The 22,898-nt window shown below is 36.5% G+C and overlaps 4 protein-coding genes across 4 annotated transcripts in view; 3 read left to right on the top strand and 1 right to left on the bottom strand.

Moving 5' to 3' along the window:
• The window catches only part of prkar2aa (protein kinase, cAMP-dependent, regulatory, type II, alpha A), a 29,394-nt gene extending 25,394 nt beyond the window's left edge, over nt 1-4,000 (top strand). The window contains exons 9-10 of the mRNA XM_073819471.1: nt 2,581-2,719; nt 2,803-4,000. Coding sequence (XP_073675572.1) covers nt 2,581-2,719; nt 2,803-2,927 — 264 coding nt within the window. The 3' untranslated portion in view covers nt 2,928-4,000. The remainder of the gene's footprint in view (nt 1-2,580; nt 2,720-2,802) is intronic.
• A 4,791-nt stretch (nt 4,001-8,791) lies between these two features.
• Nucleotides 8,792-12,988, top strand: naa80 (N-alpha-acetyltransferase 80, NatH catalytic subunit). Its single transcript, XM_073819754.1, has 2 exons — nt 8,792-8,871; nt 12,043-12,988. Coding segments are annotated over exons 1-2 (735 nt in total). The 5' UTR covers nt 8,792-8,869; the 3' UTR covers nt 12,776-12,988.
• A 1,601-nt stretch (nt 12,989-14,589) lies between these two features.
• Nucleotides 14,590-18,816, top strand: hyal3 (hyaluronidase 3). The gene is made up of 3 exons (XM_073819639.1): nt 14,590-15,525; nt 17,465-17,554; nt 17,907-18,816. The coding sequence occupies exons 1-3, from the start codon at nt 14,590-14,592 to the stop codon at nt 18,165-18,167; spliced, it is 1,287 nt and encodes a 428-aa protein (XP_073675740.1). The 3' UTR covers nt 18,168-18,816.
• A 54-nt stretch (nt 18,817-18,870) lies between these two features.
• Nucleotides 18,871-21,576, bottom strand: LOC141287482 (uncharacterized). The gene is made up of 4 exons (XM_073819638.1): nt 21,436-21,576; nt 19,878-20,021; nt 19,602-19,811; nt 18,871-19,475 (listed from the first exon to the last, which is right to left on the bottom strand). Exons 1-4 carry the CDS (start codon nt 21,452-21,454, stop codon nt 19,351-19,353), a joined length of 498 nt encoding a protein of 165 aa, XP_073675739.1. The 5' UTR covers nt 21,455-21,576; the 3' UTR covers nt 18,871-19,350.
• Between the last annotated feature and the right edge of the window lie 1,322 nt (nt 21,577-22,898).

Below are 22,898 nucleotides of genomic sequence, written 5' to 3'. Positions count from 1 at the left end.
GCTCATTAGTGGCTGTATTTAATTCAGGCAAGTTACGTCTTTATTGGAACAGGACATGATGGTTTATCTTAGCATTCGTGACTCCGACTTCACGCTAGCAGAGTATGTGAGCGGAGCGCGGAGTGGTGCGGTGTGGTTTTGAATGGAGGGAGTAGCGGATTTTTTCAAGTCGAAGCGTCTTGGTTTTCACTCGCTCCAAGACCGCTCCACCACCGCTCCATCATGAGTACAATTCATGCCAACAGTCCGTAATATAGCTGCATATTAAGCAGGAATTCATATGTTAAACATGTTTAGCTAGCTTGATAGAGATGGAGCACTCAAATCAGAAAAAATGTGAAGAATGTGAATGACGGCAATGGATGAGCGGTAAATTATAGTTCACAAGGAATTAGTTTGTTCCTTCTAGATACTGAATATTTTGAGGTGAAAGCATGATTTAAACAGGTACAACACTTATAAACACGCAATCGCTCTGTCAATAGGCCTAATGCATTAAAACAAATGTAATGGTATCCGATTTCCAATGAGCAGAAATCTGTAAGAAATGCAGCGATCCATAGGTAAAATAACTGACGAAAACGTATTGTTATTTTCATTACAAACTTTGCACTGCAAAAAGCAGCAATTATACTCTTTTAATGCTGACAATTATTAGCTTGGCATGTGGTAGGAACAAAGATTGCACACTAGTGTTTGAAACTATCCTGTTATTTTATTTTATTATATTTTATGAACAGGACTGTTACATTTCAAACATTAAGATTTTTTTTTGATGCGGAGCGGTGTTTCTGATATCAGTGAGAGAGGAGTGAAGCGGGAGCGGGAAATTGTTGCTGCTCCACTCCGCTCACATACTCTGCGCCGCATAGAGATTTCCAGCCACGTGGTAAAGTTGTGTTTTTTGAAGTTTTCTATATTATTATTTATTCTTTATATATTTGTTCATTATTCGTTTACTTTGCCACTGCGACTTTGCATGTTCCGGTTTTGCGCTGCAGAAATGCCTGCCCTGCTCTCTATTAGAAATGCCTTTGTTCTGTGATGGTGATAATAAACTTTAAATCTAACATTGTGATATATTGATGTTTGTTTCATATCTGTGGATTGTATTGTAGACTAGTCAAGTGTTGATTTGATATAAAGGTTTAATTGAGTAAACTCACTGTGGACCACATACCGCTTGGATATCGATGTCACTTAAAAAACAAACAAAAAAACTCCAAACATTTCTCTAAATTATACTGATTAAAAAAAAAAAACGAAACGAACAAACAAACTTTCTACCACATACAAATCTGGTCTATTTTAATGGCTGTAACAGTATAAGCTGTTTGGCGGAAAAAAAGATGGGCTTCGGGTCGGACTCCTTCTAAATTTTGATAAGCTGTTGGACAAGGGCAGGGCTACAGCCTGTGCGTCTCGGGCCAGGGCCGGGCTAGGGCTTAGATGGCTCTATTCATGGCTTTATATTATTTAATTCATGGAAAAGTTAAGTCTTTATTATGACAGGATTTGACTGATTATCTTGCGTGACTGTGAGTTCATCTTTATTTCTTAGAGCCAAGTTGCATAAACTACATATCAGTCATTTATGTAACACATTTAATTAGTGCAGTAATAGCTGTTATGTTACAGTTTACTAAATATAGCAAAGCAAGTAAGTATACTTTACCTGTGCACTCAGTTGTTGTTGTTTTCTTTTATTATAAAATAAAAAAAAAATACATTGAGGTAAAGATATTGCTAGTATAACTATACTGTTAGTTACAGGAACTAATTTTATACCTTTTTCGAAGGCACAAAGCACTTTATTTTGTTGTAAGAAGATCCTGTAATGTTTAAAAATTTATTTTATTATAAAAAATTAATTAAAATATTTCTGTATAGGCCTTTGCTTTCATTACAGTTCTTAAAAAAATAAAATCAGAAATGGCAAATCGGCAGGTCACACTTACTGAAAAATCGGCCAAGAATATTGCAATCGGTGCATCTGTAATATTTAGTTCCTATTGTCTGTGGCATTGATGTTAATCAAGCAACAAAAAGAAAGACAGACAGGGTCTCTTTAGTAGCCCTAATGAAGATTCATCTAAAAATGTTCATATAAATAAATGTCTGCATGAAAGAATGAAGAATATGGTAAACGAGTTGTTCTAACGAATCTATAATTAGCCCATATGTTCTTGTTGTGGTTTCATTTAATTTTAATATAAAGGCATGTTGTGTGTCACAGCAGTTAATCTGTCTATCATGATAAAACCTTAATATGAAACCTACATGAGTTTTAGAGAAATGTATACTTCCTTTACACTGTAACTAAACCCATTTGTTTTTAACTAAAATCTTATATTTAGTCGACTAAAACAAAAAAAAATTAGATGACTAAAATATGACTAAAACTAAATGCCATTTTAGTCAAAATCAAAATTAGCTGTCAAAATTAACAGTGTTGAGAAGGGACTATGTTTGGCATCCATCTTTTTGTGCAGTTCTGCTTATTGATGATAGTAGTCCAGAAAGTTTAATTTTTAGTTTTCCCCAAAATGTAATTCTAAAGTCTTTTTTTTCCCCTCTTAGACAAAAGCAGACAGACAGGATAACGCTGAGGTGGAGATCGCTCGCTGCAGTAGAGGGCAGTATTTCGGAGAACTTGCTCTCGTCACTAATAAACCACGTGCTGCCTCAGCCTATGCTATAGGGGACGTCAAATGCTTGGGTAAGTATCTCTAAGTCTGTGCATTGAAATAAATGTGCGCTGTGTGTTTCAACAGTGTCACATGACTGATGTTTGTGTTTCAGTGATCGACATACAAGCCTTCGAGCGTTTGCTGGGACCCTGCAAGGAGATCATGAAGAGAAATATCGCCCACTATGAGGAGCAGCTGGTGGCTCTGTTTGGATCCAGTGTGGACCTGAGGGACTGAGACAGACTGGCCGTGCCTTACATACATACACACACACACACACACGCACACACGCACACACACTATACAACACGACACACAGGTTATACACTCCCAAAACATTTTGTAGGCACACATTCCTTTTTATGCGCACTCATTCTTCAGCCAACACACTTACACTTTCAAATCATACCTCACGAACACACACGCCTGATGTCATTGCGTCAGCCGCTCAGTACGAAGTAGAAACATTACCAGCTCAACCGCTGTGACCCTGAACCAACCACAGCCTGGAGAGGATTTGCGTGCGCGCACACACAAACAAACACACACATTCACTTACACCAAAAATTCCCAGCCAAGGACCCATTCTTTCTCATGGTCACTTGCAGTCACAACAAAGAAAGGAGAAAAAGCGAGATAAAAGAATCTATGTTTAAACAAGAAGAAGAAGTTGATATCTTTCAATAAAAAAATGCAAAAAATCTCAAAAATTGAACATTTTAGAGCATTTTATGATAATGCAAAGCTTTGATAAACATGTTTAAATATGACCTGTTTCCTTTCCCTGCTGTTGGTGCATAAAAGTTTTTGGTGGTATCCACAGTGACCGATTTTTCTCACTTAAACTCCACATGTCGTATTGATTAATGTATTTCTATTATTATTATCATTATTATTACATATTATTTTTGTTTAAGGTTGACTCCCTGTTACACCGCCCCCTAATTGGAGGATGCGAGGCCGAATCTAGTGCAAATTTTTCCCTTTAGTCTTTCTGAACGAGTCGTCCTGAAAAATAAATAAAGCAGACATTTTGGTAACCTGCTGGGACTCTTATGTTGCGAATGTTTGTGTGTGTGTTGGAAGGTGCGGTCTGAAATTACAGGAACAGTGCCATTTAAATGTCAGGATTCAGTTTTGTGTTTGTAAACTTTTGAATGGAGACACCACACAAGTGTTTTGGAATGGAGTGTTATTTTTTTTTTTTTCCATAGGGCGTTAGTTGGCTATTGTTAATTGGTTATCAACATTGAGGGTTGGCTTGTTTCAGCATTTACAGATTGTACTTTTAATAAACTTTGGATAAATCAGGGTGTCTGCTTTTATTTGGGGATTTTTTTTTTCTTTGGGGAGAGAGGGCATTGGGGTATAGTGTTCTGAAACATCTTTCAGTCCATGGTCATGTGCCAGGCATTTGGGATATTTTTGGATATACTATCCTTTATTGCGTTTGGAGGGACATTATAGTTAAGTACACAGTTAAGCTTTCCATTTTGATTGAATTTGTGCATCATTGTTATTTCCTCTTAGAGTATAAGAATAGTCATGTAAATTAATCTTTGCAATCATCTAATTCTGAGACTTTTCTAAAGGTTTGAGAAGAGGCCACTAAATGGCAGTATTGACGCTTGGTAGTTGTTATATTGCATATATAAAATGTTGAAGGAAATGTGCCTTCATTGCTTATTTACTTTTCCCTACAATTTCCTGAGAGTAAAATATTGTGTTTTTTGAAACTTTTTAAACCATCACTCTTCTCATAGCTTTTGCCAGCTGAGACACTTTGCTTGCCATTCCTGTTCTTTTCGTAGCAAAAATTCATTTTGAATTTTTGTATTACTTTTGCTACTATATTCACAAACACCTACACTACCAGTCCAAAGTTTTTGAACAGTAAGATTTTTAATGTTTTTAAATAAGTCTTGTCTGCACACCAAGCCTGCATCCAAAGTACAGCAACAAAAAAACATTTACAGTGAAATATTTTTACCATTGAAAATAACTTTTCTATTTGAATATATTTTTTAATGTAATTTATTCCTGTGATCAAAGCTACATTTTCAGCATCATTACTCCAGTCTTCAGTGTCACATGATCCTTCAGAAATAATTCTAATATTCTAACATTTTATTATCAATTTTTAAACAGTTGAGTACATTTTTGTCAGGATTATTTGATGAATAGAAAGATCCAAATATCAGCATTTATCTGACATATAAAGCTTTTGTTACATTATACATTATACCATTCCAAACCTTGGAGTCAGTATAATTTTTTTAAAGAAATTATAGAAATCAATACTTGTATTTGGCAAGAATGCCTTAAATTGATCAAAAGTGATGGTAAGGACATTTATAATGTTACAAAAGATTTCTAAATCTTTTAGAAATTTAGATAAATGCTGTTCTTCTGAACTTTATATTCATCAAAGAAACCTAAAAAAAAAAAATTGAAGGATCACGTGACGAGTAATGATGCTAAAAAAAATCAGCATTGAAATCACAGGAATAAATCATATTTTAAAATATATTAAATTGGAAAACAGTTGTTTTAAATAATAAAAAATATTTCAGATTTTATTGTTTTTGCTGTACTTTGGATCAAACAAATGCAGGCTTGGTGAGCAAAAGAGACGCCTTTAAAAACATTAGAAATCTTACTGTTCAAAAACGTTTGACTGGTGGTGTATTTTTTATTTATTTAGATTTTTTTTCCACTTATTTAAGTCATTCTCCTAAACCATTTGTTTTGAAAAGTGTGTCTCCTGTCAGTTTTTAAATTGGTTTTATTGTTTTCATCATTTAGAATGTTTGAATGGGCAATGTGACATATGTAATAAAATTTAGATGTTTTGGTTCAACATAACCTGTTTAACAAAAACTGCCTTTAAACATTTTTATGTAGTTTCATTTTGTAACTTTTTTGCCACAATATATTATGTCCTAATTAATATTGACATGCTTTTTTGGTAATTTATCAGTTGATTATTTCCATAATGTATCAGCTTGCTGATTTATTTTATTCTGTGTGTGTGTGTGTGTGTGTGTGTGTGTGTGTGTGTGTGTGTGTGTGTGTGTGTGTGTGTGTGTGTGTGTGTGTGTGTGTGTGATGTTTTAATTGTTCGCTTATGTAAGTCTTTGAATGTTACTGTTTTTCGGCATCTCACACCATGAGTCTGAAGTGTTGAAATTAAGACAAAAACACAAGAATCATTAGGTTTCAGCTCAGAGTTGCCATCATCAAATGGCATTTAATGCACAGTAAACCATTTTAATTTATTTTGAATACCTGTTTGATTTCTGTCATATGGTTTATCATACAAAGTTGTTATATAGCCTCAGGTGTGAACAGAGATTAAAGGGATAGTTCACCCAAAAATGAAAATTTGATGTTTATCTGTTTACCCCCAGGGCATCCAGGATGTAGGTGACTTTGTTTCTTCAGCAGAACACAAACAAAGATTTTTAACTCAAAGAGGTGCAGTCTGTCAGTCATATAATGAGAGTGGATGGCACCAAACCTGTAAAAATAAAACAAAACATGCACAGACAAATCCAAATTACACGCTGCGGCTTGTGACGATACAATAATGTCCTAAAACACGAAACGATCGTTTTTGCGAGAAACTGAACAGTATTTATATAATTTTTTACCTTTGATACACAGCCACGTCCATCTGTCCTGAGCACGAGTTTAGCATCCGGCTCGTTACATGTGCACGCGCTCTGGCGTAGAATACGCAAACACCGGAAGGGGAAATCGGTGAAGAGTCCCGGATGAGTTTGCGCAAGCAAACGTAATCTTTTAGCTTTAAATTGGTTTAAACAATCAGGATAAGCGCAAGTAATTACCATTTTGAATAGCCGCTATACCCACAATCTCTGTGCTCTGTGTAAACAATGAGTGTTGTATACATGCAACAGATTGTTTCCGGCATTTGCGTATACTACGCCAGAGCGCGTTCACATGTCACGAGCCGGATGCTAAACTCGTGCTCATGACAGATGGACGTGGCTGTGTATCAAAGGTAAAAAACGATATAAATACTGTTCAGTTTCTCGCAAAAACTGATCGTTTCGTGTCTTAGGACATCAATGTATCGTCACAAGCCGCAGGGTGTAATTTGGATTTGTCTGTGCATATTTTGTTTTACTTTTAAAGGTCTGGTGCCCATCTACTCCCATTATATGACTGACAGACTGCACCTCTTTGAGTTAAAAATCTTTGTTTGTGTTCTGCTGAAGAAACAAAGTCACCTACTAGTGATGCGCGGATGGCGGTTATATCCGCGGGCGCTGCGGATAATCCGCGGGTCGGGTGGGTCGGGTAATAAAAAAATGCATTCTGATTATTTGCGGGTGGGTCGCGGGTGGATGAGATAAATCAATAATGATGCAAATATTAACTACATTTTCTAAAACTTGAACGTGTTTTAAATATGTTTTTCATCAGGCAGAGACGATTTCATTTGTGTGCGTGTGTGTTTGCCTGTTCTAAGTTTTTGGTGACAGAAACGTTGACATTCCATATAAAGTTTGAAGGGAGTTATGCCTGTGCTAATGCTATTGAGCACGGTAATGCAGCGGTGTAGTGCATTGGTCGCTTTGCGTTTACCCACGTCTCTGATGCGCATCATTCAGAAGTGTCCTGCATTAGCCAAAATCATGACAGTCCAACACATGAATAGCTAATTCAGTCGCATGTTAATAAATTGAAATATTCCCTAAAAACACCCAGTAAAGACAGTGATGTGGTCAGGACCGTGGCGCCGGCTTCTTTTGAAATATATTTGACGATTTTGCCTGATGCGTCCATGCTGCCTGTTCATTCTTACGCGAAAGCATGTCAGGCTAGGCGCGCAGTGGTAGGCTATAATTATTATTGATTACTTATTTGAATCAGTAGATTATAATGAAAACAATACCTTAAAAGTGAAAAGAAGCAGATTTTTACGCTCAGACCTTTCTTAAACTGGTGAACCCCTGTAAACTTCAGTCCAAGCATGCGTTCAAATACTAAGTTCAGAGCGTCCAAGCATGCGTTCAAATACTAAGTTCAGAGCGTCCAAGCATGCGTTCAAATACTAAGTTCAGAGCGGCTCTAATAGAGAGAAAACCCGACCGATTTCGTCAGAGATTGCGGAGAGTCGCATCCAGATGTCAGTTAATGTTATTCTTTTCTGCATGGATTTGGCTTAAAATCATGAGTGATAAACGTATAAGTGTGCAGCGATTTGCAGATCAGCTGAATCAATCTGCTGTTAACATGAACCATCAATTTATCATATCATCATGCAAAACTAAGAATTACAATAAGTGTAATATGACGATCGGGTGCGGGTCGGGTGCGGTTATCTAAATCAGAGAAAAATATAGGTGCGGGTGGGTGGCGGGCGGATAATTTATTTGAAGCTGCGGATTCGGGTGACGATTGAGCCCATCCGCGCATCTCTATCACCTACATCTTGGATGCCCTGGGGGTAACCAAATAAACTTCAAATTTTCATTTTTGGGTGAACTATCCCTTTAACAAGTATTACCTGTGAAGGGGATGGTATAAACCAATTCAAACTTGATTAGTGAGAATATAACCACCTCGCCCCAGCCCACCACAACCCAGGAGAGGAGGGGCTAAACGGGTGCCAGCCAGTGCCCGTTGGAAGGTAAATCATCGTATCTAACTGCTTTTGCTTCTCTGAGGCACAACAGAGCCCAGAAAATGAGTTTTCTATCGAGAAAGGCATCAAAGACACTGACTGAGCAGGAGAGACAAAATTCCGCGGGTTTTTTAAATTCTTTAAACGTTCCATATGACGTCATACTATCAACACATAATAAAAGGGAAATATTCAGGGATATTTTTCTCATATTTATAGTATTTTTATTGTCGGCGTAATACGTAATTTAATCTTAAACTTTCAAAATATGCCACTAAAGTATTATTTTAAAATATATATCTAAAGAGTGAAATGTGTAACAGTGTAGTAACCACTGTTATTCAGGCAGCGAATCATAGCAGGCTTACCGTACTTGCAGAATGTACAAGATTATGTACATGTAGTATAAGGGCTGAACACGTCCAGTAGGTGGCAGTACATCAACTCGAGCTGTTCTAGCTGCTTCACTGGAAGAAGAGAGAGATTCAAAGACAGCTGCTGTGACAGCGATAAAGTTATCAGCATGTAGGTATCAGAAATAACTCATAAACTAAATCCAAAATACAATGCATGTGTCTCTCACAAGCATTTAAACAGGAATCGTAACCGCTTGCTGTGTTTGTTTATCTGTTCACTTGCAGTCTGTCGTGTGTTATCTTGTGCTCTCGAGTGTTGCCGCATGTTGTTAATACTGTTTAAAGATACAAACCTTTAGTAATTCGATTTATAAACACGATATGATTGTTCTTAAACTATTATCATATATAGAAATGTTGAATCAAACTTTATACAGTACATGTTAGACCGTGTCGTGGCCTTTAGCGAATGAATGACTTTTATTTGAGACCGAGAAAACGTGTGCTTTTGTCTGGCTGTGTGTTACTATCAGTCTAAAGTTGTACAAATGAAATTCTTAGCAATGCATATTTACTAATCGAAAAGTAAGTTTTGATACATTTACGGTAGGAAATCTACAAAATATCTCCACGGAACATTATCTTTACATAATATCCTAATCATTTTTTTTTTTTGCTTAAAAGAAAAGTAATTATTTTAATTAATAATTCTGACCCGTACAATGTATTTTTGCCTATTGCTACAAATATACCCATGCTACTTAAGACTGGTTTTGTGGTCCGGGCTCACAAAAACATCGCAAGGTTCAGCTTAAATCCAGAGCTCAATGTCTGAAAGTAAAACAAAACATAAATGGTCATGAAATCGACTTATTTCATAAACAACTTACATGACAGTGCTCTGAATAGCTTTAATGTGTCCATATTAGGGCCTGCAAACGTGTTATTAGCGCAACCTTCTCAACCCACACACTTGCCATCAGCATTTCACACTTGGTGAAGTCGTGAAAGCTGTTTCCTTTTATTACTGATCTAGAACCAGCCTCTCCACACTAAAATAACAGTCATTAGTACAAGAGAATGGGCTTAACTGACCCTAGGCCAGTGTTAAATGGCTTACAGAGAAAGAGGACACTTAAAAGTCTCTTGTTTCCTGATTTTCCCCTCAGTAGCTTGAGACATAATTTTGAAACATTAACTGGCAGTTCTGTCTATCTGAGCACTGCAGGTGAGAATGGTTATTTTATTCATAATTTTTAGTATTTACAGTTTGTGTTTTTAATTTACAGTGGATTGTGGTTATGTCGGCACACTGAATCTGGTTGCATCCTTTGGTACAGTCATGGTTCTGTGTTTGGTTTTATCAAAGAAACTATATATACATTTTACGCTTATGCGTTTTGTATAAACGACTTATAAAAGAGGAAGCCAACAAGTTCCGGGGTTTTATCAGAAAATTATATTAGAAAGCAAGCTAGAGAAGTGGTAAAGTGCATATTATTTTTATATGTGTGGTTCCGGTCACAATTAAAATGACTTAACTAGTGATAAATCAGTATACTGACATTTTTGGCTGATAACCTTGTTGACTTGGTCAACTACCTTTGCTTGCCTTTGTGTACTAATCTATCGACATTCTTGTGAATTGCAAAATTAATTGTAAAGTATTGTGTAAAATGAAATGTTAAAGTTTCAGCAATTTTCTGTGCATCTCATTTGCAGTTAAAAACAACTGTATTATATATTATATTAGCATAATGACCATTGCCCGACCTGCTCTACAGGTCCATTGAAAAAACATATCTGTTGAACCAAAAATTTAAATTTACCCACCCTGATGTAATTCCAAAACGTGTGACTTTCTTTCTCTTGGGACAAAAAAGAAGATATTTTGCTAAAAGTTTAGAGTTGTTTCCAATACACTACCAGTCAAATGTTTATGAACAGTAAGATTTTTAATGTTTGTTAAATACGTCTCTTCTGCTCATCAAGCCTGCATTTATTTGATACAAATACAGCAAAAATAGTATAGTAATATTTTTACTCATCAAAAGTGATGAAAAACATTTATGATGTTACAAAAGATTTCTATTTCAGATAAATGCAGTTCTTCTGAACTTTCTATTTATCAAAGAAACCTAGAAAAAAATCTACTCATCTGTTTTCAACATAATAAATGTTTTTTGAACAGCAAATCAGCATATTAGAACGATTTCTGAAGGATCATGTGACTGGAGTAATGATACTAAAAATTGTAAAAATGTAGTGTACAATGTATACATTCCATACAAAATATGTTATTTTAGGTTTCACAGAAGAAAAAAGGCATATAGGTTTGGAGCAACAATGCGAAGAAGTTAGTGAGTGACTAAACATGTCTAAACTGAACTTGTGTATCATTTTTTATATTTGTGTATCCAGTCATATTATTTTTTTAGCTACATTTCACAGTAGCACGACGTCCATGTGGTATAACAGCAGTTGCACATCAACACCACAGCTTCCTCTGCTATTTTAACTTCAACACATACAATTTTTTTATTTAGGCCTATTGTATGTGCTATGAGAAGAAGAGTTTTTTGCTTCAGTCATGTGAATAACTTATAATGTCAGTCTGCAATTTTATTAATCTAGCTTTAACCTCTGAAAATGACGTGGAAGTGATGGTGATGAAAACTGTTGAGTGTTGAAAACAACTGACAGAAGTTGCAGCAAGTTATACGCATGGCTCTTTTTTTATTGGAGTAAAATAATTCAAAAAGGAAAATTCTGTCATGTTGTTCCAAACCTGTATAAAGTTTATTCTGTAAAATACAAAAGAAGATAATTTGAAAAATGTACAGTGAAAGTCAATGGGGTCCAAAACAACATTATAGTATTTTTTAAAATATCTTCTTTGTGTTCCTCAGGAGAAAAAAGTCGTACAGATTTGGAACAATAGGATGGTGAATAAATAATAAGCTATCCACCTTTTTCTTCAACGCGGAAGTAAGCCTATGGGCGAGATTTCCGGTTTGTTATTCGCTGTAGGGAAATAACAGCAGTAAATGGTAAAACTGTTTGCACTACAAACAAGTGTGTACATAATTAAAATAATACATTAAAATAATATGATAAGACGCACCAATTTGCAATATCAAGGAGCAAAACAAGCTGTTTTGTACAGCTGAAAATAGCTGGATGTGGATGACAACGAAAGCTAAACCCATAAAATTTACGAAAGAAAAAGGCAATACTAAATGAATGAAAACATCACACTAATGACTTTTGAGTTCTTCCGTCAGGTGTTGATCAAAACAACACTTACTAGCCCCTGTTGACCCCTATGGCGTGTGTGCAGGTGCGATGGTGACATCGGCTGTGCAGTTGTTCGAATCGAACCTCTTCATGAGCGCTGGGACCTCGTGGAAGTGTGTGCGGAATTACTCAATAACCAATGGCAACGCAGCATGGGGGCGCGAATTCACTCGCTCCGTCAGTCGAGCCACAGCTATCCCGTGTGTCTCCTGCTGCTGATGGGAGAGAGGCGGAGTCAAAACGAGAAGCTAATAGGCCACGCCCGCTTGTCCCGCGTCCTGGGGAGCCGTAGTCTGTTCGTGGAGTCGGTCGTGGTGTGCACCACATTACGAGGGAAGGGTTACGGCCGTATCCTGATGGAGGGGGTTGAACGGTATGCCAAAGGACGGGGCTGCACCCGATTGTGCCTTACCACCCATGATAAGCAACACTTCTACGCCCATCTAGGGTTTGTGCTGTCCAAACCTGTTCAAAGTGTTGGGACGCTGGCCTCCTTCATGCCATTGGAGGTGCTGCACAAGTTCTGTAGAAGTGCAGAGAACGAGGAGGAAGAGATGAATGTTAAGTTTAACAATCCTGCACCATCTACACCTTCCATTTTACCACCTCCTCCTCCTCCACTTTCTTGTCCACCTCCTCCACCCCCTATTCCCACTCCTCCACCTCCTCCAGCAGGTCCTCCGTCATCCTTGGCTCTAGTCAGTCAGACACTGGAGCAAACGCCGTACACTGATAACAGAGGGCTGCCCATCTTCTGGATGCACAAGGACATCTGAGACTCATGCTACGCTCTTTCAGTCTGTATTTATTCAGGGATACACAAACACAGTGTTTACGGGGCACGAAGGATCTTGTAAAGCTGAACTGTATTGACTCATATACTGTGACAATCTGATTGTGCCTTAATACCAAAGTTTACTTGGTGTTTTAACTGCTATTTATTTCGTTTTTATTTTCATCACATCACTTCTCAGATGATATGCTGCTTTTATCACAAATAAAAACGTACTATATCTTTTCAAGTGTTGTGCTTATCATTTCATTGGATCAGATGGTTTTCCTGGACTGTTTCTTTTTATCAACATGCGATTTTACAGTTGAAGTCAAAAGTTTACATACACCTTGTAGAATCTGCAAAATGTAAATGGTTTAACCGAAATAATAGGGATCATACAAAATGCATGTTATATTTTATTTAGTACTGACCTGAGTAAGATGTTTCACATAAAAGATGTTTATATATAGTCCACAAGAGAAAATAGTTAAATTTATAAAAATGACCCTGTAATTCTTAATGCTGTGTCGTTACCTGAATGATCCACAACAGTTTTTTTGTTTAGTGATAGTTGTTCATGAGTCCCTTGTTTTTCCTGAACAGTTAATCTGCCTGCTGTTCTTTAGAAAAATCCTTCAGGTCCCACAAATTCTTAAGTGTTTCAGCATTTTTGTGTATTTGAACCCTTCCCAACAATGACTATGATTTTGAGATCCATCTTTTCACACTGAGGGAAAAGGGTAAATTGAACTTATTTTGTCTTCTGAGAAACATGTAAGCATCTTCTGTAGCTTCTGACTGGCAGTACTAAATGAAAAAAAAAGAAGCAAAATAAGAAAAAAGTACATATCTTCAATCTGTTCAAAAGTTTACACCCCGTCTCCTAATGCATAATTTTTTCCTTCTGAAGCATCAGTGAGCATTTGAACCTTCTGTCATAACTGAATATGAGTCCCTCAGTTGTCCTGAGTGTGAAAATGCTAAAAAACCAAATAATTTGTGGGACCTGAAGAATTCTTTTGAAGAACAGCAGGCAGTTTAATTGTTCAGGACAAACAAGGGAGTCATGAATAATGTGCTGATTTGCTGCTTAAGAAAGATTTTTATTATTATCAATGTTAAAAACGTGTCCTTAAAATGACAACTTACTAACCCCAAACTCTTGAATGGTGATGTAATTAAATATATAAGTAAAGTATATGTAGTATGATCTGCAACTATATTTCCATCATTTTAAAAAATGTTTCTAAACATCTTTTTATTTGTTTTAGTGAATGGCCCAGTAGTGTCACAAATTATTCTTAGGGAACCCAGAGTATTATGTCTTGTATGGCTTAATATAATGTAAATTGTATCTCTTACTGACATATGTAGAAGAAAACCAACGCTACCACGACCAATTCATAGGTATTTTATGAGGTGGCTAATTCGTACAATTTTGTTCGCTTTCTATGAAGGGTAGGTTTAGGGGGGTCATTTGTACAAATTCCTTTTATTTTCAGAGTTGAGTTGTGGTAAAAACAGCAACAGGTAGCGCCAGTAGCTCAGAGTGCAACATTTCACATCATCGAAATTATGGCGCCCCCCCATATGTATGAAACGTGGATTTTTTTAAATAACATAAATCTTCCATGGGTTTTCTACATTATTTACATTATATTAAGCTATACACGTATTAATTCCCGGGTTTCCCTTTAAAAAGATTTCCAATTTCAGGTCCACTACTGAGTAACAATGAATAGAACATCAATTACACAAAAACAAATATCCAAAACTTTCTTGAATGATGCTAATTTGTGTGTGTATTTCATAGGCATGCTTCTGAGACCCTCTATTCCCCATCCCATCCTCATCTTAGCCCTGTCAGTCATTTTGTCTCCCTGCAACCCTGTTCAGAATATGGTTGAGGGGGTGGAGTCTGTCATCGGGAGGCGTGGCTTTTCAGTGATCTGGAATATACCTACAGCTCGGTGTCAGCGTCGATATGGAGTCTCCCTGCCGCTGCGCCAGTTCAACATCATACATAACTCACAGCAGCGATTTCAGGGTCAAAATATGAGCATATTTTATCAGCGCCGTCTAGGCCTTTACCCCTTCATCAACCGCCAGGGCACAAAGGTCAACGGTGGACTGCCTCAACAAGGATACCTGATTTCTCACCTCACATTGGCAGAGGCGCAGATCAATAAAGTGTTGAGGAAGACGTTCAGTGGATTAGCAGTGCTAGATTGGGAAGCATGGCAGCCCATATGGATGTGGAACTTCGGGAAAAGAATTGTATATCGGAAATTTTCTAAAAAGCTGGTTAGGTGGAAAAATCCAAAAATGACAGAAGAGGAAGTGAAATCTGAGGCGAAAGCTCAGTTTGAATTAGCAGCAAGAGTGTTTATGGAAGAGACTCTGCGCCTTGGTGTTCACCTCTGCCCAGAGGGGTTATGGGGGTTTTATGGGTTTCCCAGTTGCTTTAACAACCACGGCCAAGGACAGAGTGGATACACGGGGCAGTGCCACAATGGAACTGCGATTCTAAATGATAGACTGGCATTTCTATGGCAACACTCCACCGCCTTGTATCCCAGCATTTATTTGTGGCACAAGCTGGCCGGACACCCACACGCTCAGCTCATGGTGAGACACCGTGTACTTGAGGCCCTCCGAGTGGCATCCCAGCATTCGCCTGGCACTGAAGCACTTCCTGTTTTTCCCTACGCCAGAGTGGCGTTCACACACACATTGGAGTTTCTAAATCAGGTACTTACACAAGAACACCTTGACCATTTCCACATTTACACTGTTTGTTCTGAGCTGGAGTCTTATCATGCATTAGTGGGCTCTTCACCTCCACCCAGAATAGATATTGAAAGGACGGGTTAATTTTGAGCTTGTGCCCAGAAAATAAATAGGTGACTCACTTCATCCTCATCTTTAAGCAGATGGTTCTCCTTGAGCTCAGAATAATGCTTAATCCAGGTATGCAAATTAATTTCCAGGGGCATTTTTTTACATTCGTGAGCGCAATTTTATCAATCAATAAACTGTTGTCAATAACAATAGACTGTTTAAAAAAAATTATGTAAAAACAGAAGTTCATAGGGCTGCAATATATCTATAAAAATCATTATTGCACATTTTTATGGTTTATACTGTAATAATGATTATTAATACAGATATAGAAAACAATGTCTCATTTAGGCTTCCCAGACAAACATGTAGGTCCATGACGTTAGTCTAGTCTAAGTTATGCAAAAAAACTCCCGTTATAATGGCTGAAGCTACGAAATTGATCCTTTATTCGCCTCTGATTGGTCAATGCTTTCCTAAATTCAACAGAAACGCGTGTGATTGGTTATAAGGTTTAATTTGACACTTTTAATTCATTTTCACATTCAATTTTAATCACGACAGCCATAATAGATTGTTTAATTGTGCATGGGCTTTTTTTGCCCCTTTGTCTTGAATCTATAAGGCATTTTTGTTCATTTTGGTGGCATTTTTGCCACAAGCCCTTGTTAATTTCCTACCCTGGTACACAAAGCTGCTGTGCATACTAAATATGCATTTTTTGTTACTGTAGAGCTAACCTCAAGGGGTGAATCTTTAAAAAAGTATATATATATTTTTAAATATAGTTTATTAGTAATAAAGTATTGTTTAATATTTAACAAAATATCACAGTTAAATGTAATCTTTAGCAAATTTCAAAATGTTTCACACTGAAACCTACATTATAATGTACAACATTAGCATTTAAAGCATCTAGAACTATTAATTTTTAATTGTCAGTGATTTATTCATTCATGCATTTGCTCATTTTTGTTTAAACCAAATATTTTAGAATTTTATTATTAGACAATTTTAATTCTGGTCATCAGCTTTAATTATCATTTATCCATAATGGCCAGAATATAAGTGTGTATCAGTAAATCTAAGTGTTATTTATGTACTATTGTTGTTTTTAGTTACTATTGTTTTTATTTTGAGTTTAATTTTTTGTCATTTTTTTAGTATAATAGTTTATATTATATTTCAAAATAAAGTCAAAAAAAATTTCAGCTTAATTTTAATAAATAAAAGTGTTTTTTAAATAGTTTTAGATCAGATATCAGAACAAATATTTACAGATAATTTATGCACCCCCTTGTCATTTAAGATGTTCATGTCTTTCTTTCTTTTTCTGTCGTAAAGAAATTGTTTTTTGAGGAAAACATTTCAGGATTTCTGTCCATATAGTGGCCTTTTATGGTGCCCACGAGTTTGAACTTCCAAAATGCAGTATAAATCCAGCTTCAAACGATCCTAGCCGAGGGTCTTTTATGTAGCGAAATGATCTGCTATTAAAAAAATTTATATACTTTTTAAACCTCTTGTCTAGCTCTGCCTGTACTCTGTATATTCCGGTTCAATACAGTTAGGGTACATTGAAAAACCATCTAATTTTCTCCTCCAACTTAAAAATCGTCCTACATCGCTGCAGAAGTACCGACCAAGTGTTTACAAAGTGAACATGCAAAGAAGATCAAACGCCCTATACAAAAAAAGGCAATGTAGGACGATTTTGAAGTTGGAGGAGAAAATGAGATGGGAACATCTGATCTGAAACATTCAGATACTCAATGATTGTCTTAATTCAGTGTGATCTGACTTTAAAAACTACATTCCTCTGTGAAACTGTATATGTGTATCTTTTCAGACAGATTTGGAGCACACACTAGGTGAGAGTGCTGCTTTAGGGGCTGCTGGAGTTGTCTTATGGGGTGAGCTGAGTTTTGCCAAGTCTAAGGTAAGTGGGCCTAACTTTAGTCTCCTTTTTCTTCAACGCGGAATTAAGGCCTGTGGTCGAGACTTCTGGTTCATTAACCGCTATAGGGAATAACAACGTGCAGTAAATGGTAAAACTGTTTGAAATACAAACCAGTGTGTTTATAACTAAAATAATACATTAAAATAATATAGTATGACACACCAATTTGCAATATCTACAGCTAGCTGGACACGGATGAGACCAGAAGCCAGATATAGATAACCTAATGTTATCTAGAAGTCCAAACGCTTAATATTCGATATTACACTTACCAGATATCTTGTTACTCATTGCTGCAGCTGTTATATATTATGTTTCTGTCTTTTTCCAGCAACAGTGCACTCTCTTGCATGATTACATCAGCTCAGAACTAGGGGAATATGTCGCTGCCCTGCAGGCTGGTGTGATGAACTGCAGTAAAAGGATGTGTAACGCCCAGGGACGCTGCTCTCGACAGGACCCTCACTCAGGGTACATGATCCCTCTACATGGTACCAATGAAGCTCTTCCTCTCAGTGACATGAGGTCAAAGTTCAAATGTGTCTGTTATAAAGGATGGAGCGGAGAACACTGTGAGCAAAGAGTTTCCTAAGAACAGATGGGCCACTTCCCCTACTATTATAAACCACTCTCTAAATTATAGTGATTTTGATTCATTGAACAACAATGAAAGAAAATGCATGTTAAAATCAATGTGAAACCTGGTTTTCAACCTATTTTATTTCTGTAATGTCATATTCTGAGGTAAACAGAATAGACATTTTTTTTAATGTAGAGCGGAACAGACCAGAGTCAGATTTGAATCAGAGTTTGCTAAAACTATGCCTATTTAGCTGCCGTTTCCAATACTTTTTGAGTGCCTTGGTTTCATAATTATTTTTTCTATTCATTCCGAAGTCTCTATTATGTCATTCGGAGTGCTTTATAGAAGTGGATGAGTGTTAAATAAGTATTTTATTATGATTTGCTTGTTTTGATTCTCTGGAGATTTCTTTGCAGAATCATGAGTAATGTCATTTTTCAGAAAATTAAAAAGACAATTATTAAAAAAAAAGTTAAAATACAAAAGCATATCAATTAATAACCTCATTGCTCATAGTAAGTATGTCATTAAAAGTTTGTAATTTATAACCTGATTGTTTGCTCTATAACCCCACAGAAGTTGAAAAGAACAAGGAAAGTAATTTTAAAAAGCTAATTATTGTACTTTTGCTGAAAAATTACATGTTTTTAAAATGTGGAATAATGTACACAGATAAATCTTTCACAATAAAACCAAAACATTTTCATTAATATACATTTATTTTTTATTCTTGTTTTAAAATTCCTTTTTTCCCCCTTAATAAACAGAATATTATGGTCTATATAATTATTTACAGTCATTCTGCAATCACTCACAATAGCTCACCACAGTGAAGCATGTTTTATATCACAATTTAATGTTTGTGGGAGTGATAACAATGAATTAAAATCTAATAATAGTCAGTTGCTGTAGTGAAATATAGCAAGTTGCCAACTAGTGTGTATCCACGCAAGTGTGCAAAACAATACTCTTGAAAAGTCCATTAATACATTATTGTCCAATTACACTGCACACAAATCAGCAGGCTAAGTGAATGTTTTTAAGCAAGATAATGGATTCCACTGAAGTAATAGATGCTTTTAAGACAAAATCACACATGTTGATGTGAAGTAATCGGTGCTCTTCTCTCAGTGTTGTCGCAGTGTGTTAACATTTCTCCTGTGGGTTTGTGTCGAATGATTTGTTGTTATGGTCACTGTTCTGTGAGATTGCGGCGCTGCTTTTGCAGCTCTTGTAAGAGTTGGGAGACTTCTTCAGATGTTTCCTGTTTCTGTTTCACCATCTCCAAAAGTGTGTGGAGAGCATTGCTCTGCTGAACTGGAGGGTTGGCAACAGAAAAAACGTTATTTGACGAAACGACAATTTAACAGTCTAAACGAATGTTCTGAAATCAATATGTTCAGTTTAGCTTTAAAACATTATTTAACAAACAATTTTTCTTACCTAAAAAACTGAAGATAAGAATGAGAATAAGGAGGAACGCAATAATGGCTGCACATGTTAAAAAATAGTGCCGCTTAGTGGAAGTGCATATGTCATTCAGTCTCACACAGGGCCTTCTCACTGGTTGACCTGTTTGATAGACAACAACTCGATCTGGCATCTGAAGGTTCCCGTTGGAGGAAGGAGGCGGTGGACGGGGTGGCTGAACACCTGCCAGTGAGAGGTGGGTTTAAGGATTTTAAAGTCATACATGCACTCTCTGACAAGATGAAATACCTTTGCTGTGCTGTTCAGTGTGTGTGCGATGCAGGTCATTGATGGAGTCGACGGAATGGAGCTCAATCTCTGTCAGGTCTCGCTCGCTGACACGAACAAATGCTGGAGGAGGAGAAGGAGTGGACTTCATGATCACCCCCACCACTGACAAACAGACAGAAAAGGCAAACCTGATTCAAAAAATATTGAAAAATCAGTGTTTACTCCCCCTCATGTTGTTTTAAACCTAATGACTCTCTCTTCCATGGAATACAAAAGAAGACATTTTGCACTAGTCTCACTTTTACACGCCTTATTTTTCTCACTTTTTATATGATAACTTCATGTGAGAAACAGACTGAAATTTAAGTCATCCAGTAACTCTAATTCCATGGGATAGAGCAAGGAAAACAGTTTTTAGATTTTCACATTAGATTTTCCTACGGTTTTTAGTTGAAATGAGGATGAATAAATTAATGAATGTTTGAGTGAATCATCAATCGGCCATATTGGCAGCACTGGATTTAATCAATGCCACTGAACCGAACAAAACTCACATATTTTGATGATTATTGCTGCTAAAAATGGTCAATTATTGGCATGTTTTGGGCTGTGCTAATCGGTCGGACCTTGAAAACCATTTGGAGTACTATAGACTGCCAAAAGTTGAAACAAATCAAGGAGAAGAGGGCAAAAAACTGGAACTAAAGGGGTTTGTGGTTGGACAAATTGAACCAGGATTTCCAGGGCAAGAATCTTGGCAACTTTCGTGTTTGTTTTTATCATTTCCAGTCAGGTAGGTGAAATATTAGGCTAATACCTTAATTAATACTGTTTGTATGCATCTTTTACTACCTATTAACTTTAGTCTGTCACGATATTGCGCCCTTTCCTTCTTACTAAGTCCGTCTCTATATGATTTAGCAGCTTCCACACATTTTCCCGTGGTTTAGACAGCATAAATTAGCAGAACAACGTATTCAGTAGTACATTAACTGTGCAATCCATGCTGTTGTTTACATCCAAGTATCGTCAATATGGCCATGCATCCAGGTACCTGACCAAACTGTGACGTCTATTCCCATCCCTTAATGACTGGATGTTAAATTAAAGGCAAAGCCATTGAATTTTACAGTTAAAGCACAGCTTTATTGATGTTATATGTTGCATTTGCCTAGTTATAGTGAGGCTATATTGCTGTTGCTTTTGAACAGCTATATTTATCTCTAATATATTGACAACTTTGATGCATGACTGCAAACAAGTTTAAGACTGGAAACAGCAGTGATGTTAAATGTTCAATGTCTAATATTGAATAAATATGGACATTTGTTTTAACGAAAACTCTTTTCAGCCCTTTATATATCAAAGATGAAGACAGTAAACAGTGCACTTCATGCATCATAGAAACCTTGTGATTAGTCTCAGATTAATTTTGGCTGAACAGATTGAACTAAGTTCAGTAGCAGGTGATCAAATATGAATTGCTTGATGTTTCTACTATGGTCCATACACAGTAACTCAAAACTGAGAAAGATTTCCTAGTCGTAAACTGACGCCCGTCCGCGTGTAGACTTACCCTCAGACTGTGTTTTCATCAAACACTAGCAGACGTCTGTGCGGCGTTGTGTTGTTGACAAACACTAAAAAAAAAGGCAGAGAAACCGCTGTGATTTGAATGGTCTTCCCGTATGGTCTGAAACGATCGGTGTCCGTCTCGTCCGCCTGGCACCTCTACCCCTAAACACAGCTCAAAATCCCCAGACCCAAAATAGCAGCTGCCTCATGGACCAGAAGAACGGTTATTTATAGATTTGGGGCCAAACAATCATTCAGTTCCATGCTGACTTTGTGAATATTTTGATACAGGCATTACAACTTTGATACTGGAAGAAAATGGCTTAAAATGTAGCTTAATAGTAGTGTGCTCTTATATCAGTTAAATATCTTAACTTGTCTTGGGGTAATATAAAAACTACGACGTAAAAAAGTACTTTTTCTTACAAACTAAGCGAAATGGTTTTGTGGGCAACCTAGCGTTGTGAACCAAGAACAGGTTCTTTTTCAGATCATGTGTTACATCGATTCCCGAACGATGACTCGTATGAGTCGGTTCCTTTGGTGAATCAAAACGTGCGACCAGCGTAGTCCGATTCTTGAACGAATTACTCATAAAGAATCACTTCGAAAAATGAAAGGAAAGTGTTACTATTCAGTTTATTTTACCCGTAAGAACGGGCGCGGCCATTTGTAAATTTTATGGGTCTGACTTTCGGTCGCAAGTCCAGCTACTTTAGCTGTACAAAACAGCTTGTTTTGCTGCTTAATATTGCAAATTGTCTTACCATATTATTTTAATGCATTATCTTATGAACACATTGGTTTGTAGTGCAAACAGTTTTAACATTTAGTGCATATTGTTATGTCCCTATTGGCTTATAAATTTGGAAGTCTCGCCCATATACTTCCGCGTTTAAGAAAAAGTTCATGAAAATGAAGTTAGTGTAAATACTGACTTTTTTATATTAAATGATTAGTTAAAGATTCACATTATGAGTTTTGTAGTGTTATTTTTTTATATAAAAACCAAGTACTTGAAGATATATTATAGGGTCTCATTTAAACACAGCTTTTATAAGAATTGTATTATGGATGTCTTTTTTATTTGCTCTTTTCTGTTGAAATATAATATCATATTATTTGTAAACAGTCTACTGGGAGCAGTGATAACCAATATTATGGCTTATTGTGTGTGCAGATTATATTTTAAATCAAGTAGTTTATTGGAATAATGAAAAATGCATAGTGACATTGGCTTTTTTAACCGGTTTATTGAGCTGAACTGTCTGGAAAGAACCGGTTTGAATCTGATTTTTGAATCTAGTTTTGAGTAGCAGTTGCCTGGGTTTTGTTGTGAAAACCTGGCAACCCTGACTGGGGGCAGTTAAGTAAAATTAGATTTTTTTGTAACTTTTTATAATTACATTGCATTTAAAATACACTTTTTATCTATGCACGAACCGATTAAAAAACGATAAAAGC

Source organism: Garra rufa, chromosome 15 (assembly GCF_049309525.1).
Source record: "Garra rufa chromosome 15, GarRuf1.0, whole genome shotgun sequence".
Lineage (NCBI taxonomy): Eukaryota > Metazoa > Chordata > Actinopteri > Cypriniformes > Cyprinidae > Garra > Garra rufa.
Note: the sequence above shows the minus strand (reverse complement) of the source record. Positions and strands in the feature narration are given on the sequence as shown.